This window comes from Vombatus ursinus, unplaced genomic scaffold (assembly GCF_900497805.2).
Source record: "Vombatus ursinus unplaced genomic scaffold, bare-nosed wombat genome assembly UNPS02014791.1, whole genome shotgun sequence".
NCBI lineage: Eukaryota > Metazoa > Chordata > Mammalia > Diprotodontia > Vombatidae > Vombatus > Vombatus ursinus.
In genome coordinates this window covers 79,445,612-79,452,005 of record NW_020954569.1, presented here as the reverse complement: position 1 = coordinate 79,452,005, position 6,394 = coordinate 79,445,612, and the positions used below count along the sequence as shown (strand labels likewise).

At 47.9% G+C, this 6,394-nt stretch overlaps 1 protein-coding gene across 1 annotated transcript; it reads left to right on the top strand.

The window, feature by feature from the left end:
• Positions 1-476: 476 nt before the first annotated feature.
• Positions 477-4,812, top strand: RAX (retina and anterior neural fold homeobox). The gene is made up of 3 exons (XM_027868777.1): positions 477-777; positions 1,237-1,481; positions 4,321-4,812. The coding sequence occupies exons 1-3, from the start codon at positions 477-479 to the stop codon at positions 4,810-4,812; spliced, it is 1,038 nt and encodes a 345-aa protein (XP_027724578.1).
• The last annotated feature ends 1,582 nt before the right edge of the window (positions 4,813-6,394 follow it).

The window sequence follows — 6,394 nt, the reverse complement described above, 5'->3', positions numbered from 1 at the left end:
GGGTTCAGAGAGAGCAAGATCAACCCAGCTGGGGAGGGAGGAGCTGCAGGGTTGTGGGGGCGGGGGGGGTTGGCGCCCGGGGGTGAGAGAGAAGGAGGAGCTGGAGGTGGAGGGGGGGGGAGACCCTGAGGCAGAGGGCATTTGCTGCTGCTAGCGTAGGAGAGGACTTGGTTCTCCTTGGCTGTAACGAAGAAAAGGAGGGAACTTCTAGGGCTAAGGGACACCACTTACTCGGCGGGGGAGAGAGAGACAGGCGTTGTCTCCCGCCTCTATAGGATCTTCTAAAGTTAGTTTGGAACCTTCTGAATTTTGACTATTTAAACGGGAGAGAAACTGAATTGAGCCTCTTCTCTACCTCTTGAAGGAGAAGAAAGAAAAAAAAATAGTGGTCCTCTTCCTTTCCTCCCTCCCCTCCCTTTCCCCATCCCCACCCCCTTACCCGACCCCGGCCTCTCCCCGGAGCCCTCCTTCCCCCCATGCACCTGCCAGGTTCCGCTCTGACCATGGCAGACGGGAGCTTCTCCCTTTCTGGACACCTAGTCCGGAGCCCCACCGCAAACCCTTCGCGGCTACACAGCATCGAGGCCATATTGGGATTTACCAAGGACGACGGGCTCCTCGGCCCCTTCCCCGCAGACAGAGGCTCCCGTGCTTCTAAAGATCAGGACAAGAGGGCAGGGGCCCGCCTCAGCTTACCCAGAGCGCCGGGAGAGGCAGAAGCGCCGCCGCCGCCGCCGCTGCCTCCCCCACCCCCGCCCCAGCTCCCTGCCCCGATGCTGCCGCCTGCCCAGGCTCAGGCAGAGGAGTACGGAGGTGAGTAAGTGAATGCCCACCCCCTGGCCCCGGGGCCACTAAGGCTGCTTTAGAAGGCACCCAAAGGAGAAAAGGAAGTTGTGTCCGAGGCCCAGAGTGGCACCCTCTTGAGAGGGATGTTTCTTAGACTGTGTCAGCTGTCGAGATCTTAAAGGTCTTTTGAAGCTACAAAAAAGGCAAAGTACCAGGTGTGTGGCTGGGGGTGGGGGTGGGGGTGGGGGCGCGGGGGGAGGGGCTAAAAAGCAGGAAAACTGGAAAGGCCCCTAAGCAACACTCTCTCCCAAGACCTCCATTCGACAGCCTTGGAACCCAGAATTCAGAGGGGAAAGAGGGAAGAAAGAAAGAAAGCAAGGAAGGAGGTGAGCAAAGAAGTGCCCTGAGACAGAGTTGCTTACGGAACGGGTTCCCCCCTAGATGCTTGCTCCTATGGCCCCAAGGAGCCCGGGGAGGAATGTCTAAGCCCAGAGCTGCCTGCCTGCCACACTCCCAACGACGTAAAAGTGTCGGACGAGGAGCAGCCCAAGAAAAAACATCGCCGGAACCGCACCACTTTCACCACCTACCAGTTGCATGAGCTGGAGAGGGCTTTTGAGAAGTCCCACTACCCAGACGTCTACAGCCGCGAGGAGCTGGCGGTCAAGGTCAACCTGCCAGAGGTCCGAGTCCAGGTAAAGCGAGGGACCAGTTCGAACGCAGGGCACCTGGGGAGAGTAGGAGGGACTCACCTTAGGTGCCCAAGGATGTAGAGAACAGATTCCTAATCCGGGCTGATAGTGGGTGGCCGAGGGTAGAGTGGGTTTATGAACTATATTAACTTTTTGGGTTTTTTTTTTTCTTAAGGGCCCACAATCATGGAATCCAGATCTGAAATCCTTTCCCCTCACAGCTAAAGACACTCGGTAGAAAACTTACAGAGGTGTCTTCCTAATTCTGGGAAGAGACAGAGAGACAGAGACAGAGACAGAGAGAGTGTGTTTGGAAATCATGTCCAAATTAGAGTTCTAATATACATACACATACTCCAACCTTATGGCCCTTAAGGGCTTGAGTATGTGGTGTAATGGATTTGGGGAAGGCTTCAACAGCAAGAGTAAACACAAACCCATTCAGGATAATTAAATTATGGTATAAATCAAGCCCCCACTTGGATACATCCTCCTTGGATTATTTGGTCAGCCCTGCTGTCAAAAATTCTACTTTGAAATTGGGTCATGTTCTTCTCAGCTCCACTTCTCAGTTGAGACATAAAGTGGGATTTTGTTTGAGAATATTGCTTTGCCATGTCTGTTTCAAATCCATCCAATTCCCAGTGCAGAGAGCTTTTCTTTTCATTGTATGGTACTTTTTTTTTTGCTTTAATTAGAGCTGAATTATCTTTAATCCCCATCATTAAAATATTTAAAAGCCTTATATATTTGCTAGTCATCTGTGAAAAATCTGGGAGGGTTTCCAAATTGTGTGGGTTTAAGTCAAACCTGAGGAGGAGAAATTGGGAACCAATTTCAGTTGGGATTCTAGGTATCCAAGTAGTTACCTTTCCATAAAGAAGGCCAAGTTGCTTTAAAACATTTTTTTTTCTTGCAAATAAAAGAGGCAAGGTGCTATTTCTCCACTGGAGTTTAGGGCAAACTGCAGATGGCTAGCACTAGAGTATTGGGTTGTAATCATTTGAAATGATCTCACTATGTAGTTGCCTGTTACCTGAAAGCATATAGTGAAGTCAGTTTGGGGTACCAGAGAATAGAGCAGTATGCAGGCCTGAACTGATTTCATTTGGGATGGGGGAGGTGTGTGTATAAAATGAGAGTTACTTGATGAGGAGAAAATGAGGAAAAAGTGGAAGAGATACCAGGAATAGAAAAGGGTGAGGAAGAAATGGGCAGGATCCCCCTACTTGTAGGAAACTTAATTGAACCTCCCAAGGGAGGCACCATGACTATACCATCACAGTCTTTCCTCTCACTGACCTGCAGACCTTGTACTCCAATTCACTGACCCTCTGACTATTCATTAGGGGTAGAGGGGAATTGAGGAAATGGAAGAGATACTGGGAGACAAGCCAACTTCCAAAAAAAGGGACCTTCCTTGTACTTCTTCCACTCTCACTATTTCTGGGAAATTGAATATCCCAGAGGTTTGAGCCGGGCAAAAAGAGTTCTGTGTTGGAGTTCCTGGGAAACAAAGATACTCCAAGATTTTGGTGCATTATGGGGAGAGGGAGGGAGCTGTTCTTCCTTTCTCTACTCTAAACTAGATGCAGTCTTTCACTGGGGCATCTCAATGTAAACTTAGTTCTAGATTTATGTAGGTGCTTAGTCTCTGATCACAGTCTCAATTGTGTCTCATCTCTTCCCCATCCCAAATCTTGCTTTTCTTTTCTTTCTTTCTTTCTTTTGGGTAGTGATTCCCTTCCAATTAAACATCTTTTTTCTTGATTTCCTCTCTTTTCAGTGTGTTTCTGGGGAAAATAGGACTTTTTGTTTACCCTCACAGGTCAACTAACACTCCTGGGGAGCTAGGTTTCACTCCTGGCCATTATGTATTTTTTTAAAGTCACTTTGCATGGGTTTCCAGATCCCTGATTAGAGTTGAAATTACCTCTGTATGTACACCCATGTTCATAAATAAATATAATACACACGCACACATCTACATAATATATTTATGTGTGGGTGTGGTGTGTGTCACCTCATTCTGACCATCATGCTCAATATCTTAAAGTTCAGACAAATAGGTTGACAAGGGATAAAAATAGGAACTAAACCTAGAAGATAGATGATTGAAATTTGCTGGGGAAAAGGAGGAGGAAAGAGAGGACGGAGCATGTGAAAGAAAAGAAGTGGAAAGAAAAAAGATAAACAAGAGATAGAAGAAATGAGGGGATAATAAGACAGAAGAAAGAAGAGAGGAAGAAAAGGGAAAGAAAGTTGTAGTGAAAAGAGTTGGATTTGCAGGGGGAAGACCCCAGCCCTTTCCCTCCCCCCAAACCTTCCTTTCTACCTACCTTTGTGATCTTGTGTTTTCTTAGGCAAATCACTTAGCCTCCCTAGGCCTAAATTCCCTTCTCAGTAAATTAGGGACCTGGTCCAAAAATTCTTAGACTGGGATCTGTGAGCCTTTTTCCAAAAATATTTTATAGCCATTTTAACAGACCGGGTTTTCTTTGTAATCTATAGGTTTTATTTCATGCATCTAAAAACTTTATTCTGAGAATGGATCGATAGGTTTCTCCAGAATGCCAAAGAGGTCTGTGACACAGAAAAGGTTAATAATCCCCTGGATTAGATGATCTCTAAGGCTCCTTCTACTCTAGAAAGTATGATCCTGAAACAGAAAGAAGAAAAGAACAGGTTATAAGCGGGGCTACACCAAAAACTGGTGTGGTCAGAATATAAAATAAATAGAGAATAAAACTCTCAGGCAGCATTTCGGGGAAATTATGGCTGGGAAGCACCGGAGCAGTGTGGGGTCCTCCTCTGACCATCCCGGCGCGTTGTGTGTCCGCAGGTGTGGTTTCAGAACCGGAGGGCCAAGTGGAGGAGGCAGGAGAAGCTCGAAGTGACGTCCATGAAACTGCAAGACTCCCCCATCCTCTCTTTCAACCGCTCCCCGCCATCCGCTGCCCTGCCGCAGCTTGGGGGAGGCGTGGGAGGCGGCGGCGGCGGGGCGACCCTGCAGCTGGAGTCGTGGCTGAGTCCTCCACTGCCCGGCGGCGGCGGCGGCAGCACCTCCTTACAGAGCCTGCCCGGCTTCGTGACCTCCCCGCAGAGCCTCCCAGCCAGCTACACGCCCCCACCACCCTTCCTGAACTCCCCTCCTCTAGGGCACAGCCTGCAGCCCCTTGGGCCGCCCCCGCCTCCTCCTTACCAATGCGGAGCTAACTTTGTGGACAAATTTTCCCTGGAAGAAGCAGACCCCCGTAATACTAGCATCGCAGCACTGCGCATGAAGGCCAAGGAGCACATCCAGTCGATTGGGAAGCCTTGGCAGGCTTTATGAGACCACTGCCTTCTCAGTCTTCTTGACCCCACAAGGTGTCAGGCTGTGGCCTTTCCCCACACTAAACAGCCAGTTGCTTTCCCCTAACACACTTCAAACCCATTCCGTGGCTGGATCCACTAAGCTGTTGTAGAGGATCCGAACATTACGAGGGCATCCCTCTTCTCTGGCTGTGTTCCCCTATCCCTTGTTCCCCAAGCAAGGATTCTGCTTCGGCCCCAGGGAACCGGACTGCCTCCAGACGGTGGAGAGAGTTAGCTAGTGCTCATTGTTCCAAGGGCACACTAATCAGTGGGATGGGGCTGATAGAAATCCTCCAATCTGTGCTTAAAGAATAACTAAAAGCTATTTGGAACTACCTATGCTCTATCCTATGCCACTTCGACCACAAGCAAATGCGCATTCCCTTCTCTTAAGTAGCTGGAGAGAAATAAGATGTTCTGAACTCATTCAATTCACCAACATTGACTCCTCGCATTCACTGACTTCTAGAGGCCTCAACCAACCCGCCAAAGAGATCGAAATTTTGCAGCGAGTATTGGGGCTTCTCTTTCTTCACCTGTTCTCTGAATTGCCAGTGGCTGATGATCCTCTGCAAGATTATATTGACTGGGCCCGGTAGTGAGGCTGGGGAAGAGTTGGAGAAGAAAACCAGGAAAAATTGTTTTACGAAGTTGTTTATACATAGCTTAGTTTCTACATATCATTGGAGAAAATAAAAGACTACTTTTTGAGATTTTACCTTGGTTGTGTGAGGTTGAAAGGGAGGTTTGTGAGACCATGGAAATTTGTGAGAGAAGGGATGCTGAGAAATGGGCAAACTCCCCTCAAGTAGCTGAAATAGGATGTTTGGCAGTTCTGAAGAACTTAGATTTTTTTCTGACCAGACTAGTGGGAATTCCAGAAACCACCCAATAGCTTGGCTCTAGAGGAAACAGATCGGTGCTGCTCTCTACAGCTTCCTAATTTCCCGAGGACCTTAGGAATCACTTTCCTCTCCTCCTCCTCTCCCAGAGAGTCCAGGAAAAAGAGTGCAAGAGGGTTACTCACTCTCCTCTGGAAATCATTTTGCAGGCACGCTCACAATTCGTTTATCATCTATATTAGTTGCTTCTTTGCCTAATTGCTGCAGGTGGTTACTTTGACAGAAACAGGAAGGTGTCTAGCATCCCTAGGTCCCTAAGGGTGGATAAAGTCAGTCTTGGTTTATATTTATTCCTGAGTCGGTTCTAATAGCACACCCCAGCACTGCCTTCAAAACATGCACAGTCAGACTCAGTGAACTTTCTGCCTTTGTGAGGTTAATCAATTAGCATCTCAGACAGAAATTCTGTGGGGTTGCATCTTCTTTTGTAAGAATCTTTTCTCTTTCCTCCTCCTCCTTCTCCTGCCCAGGCTTCCCGCCAGACAGCGTGCCTCGGCTCCACTAAGAACCTTTGCCTGTCATTCACTTGAGTATGTAACAAATTAAACTAATGCTTTTAAATTTTTTTTTTTTTGCTATGAATCTAAACAGAAGCCATTTTCTCTTTAGCAGTATCCTGGTTCCAAGTAATACAAAATACTGATGTCCCTTTCTCTA

Coding starts and splice junctions, on each gene's coding strand:
- RAX (XM_027868777.1), top strand. CDS start 477: ATGCACCTGCCAGGTTCCGCTCTGACCATGGCAGACGGGAGCTTCTCC. Junction 778..1,236: donor CCAGCTCCCTGCCCCGATGC/TGCCGCCTGCCC, acceptor TAGATGCTTGCT/CCTATGGCCCCAAGGAGCCC. Junction 1,482..4,320: donor TGCCAGAGGTCCGAGTCCAG/GTAAAGCGAGGG, acceptor GTGTGTCCGCAG/GTGTGGTTTCAGAACCGGAG.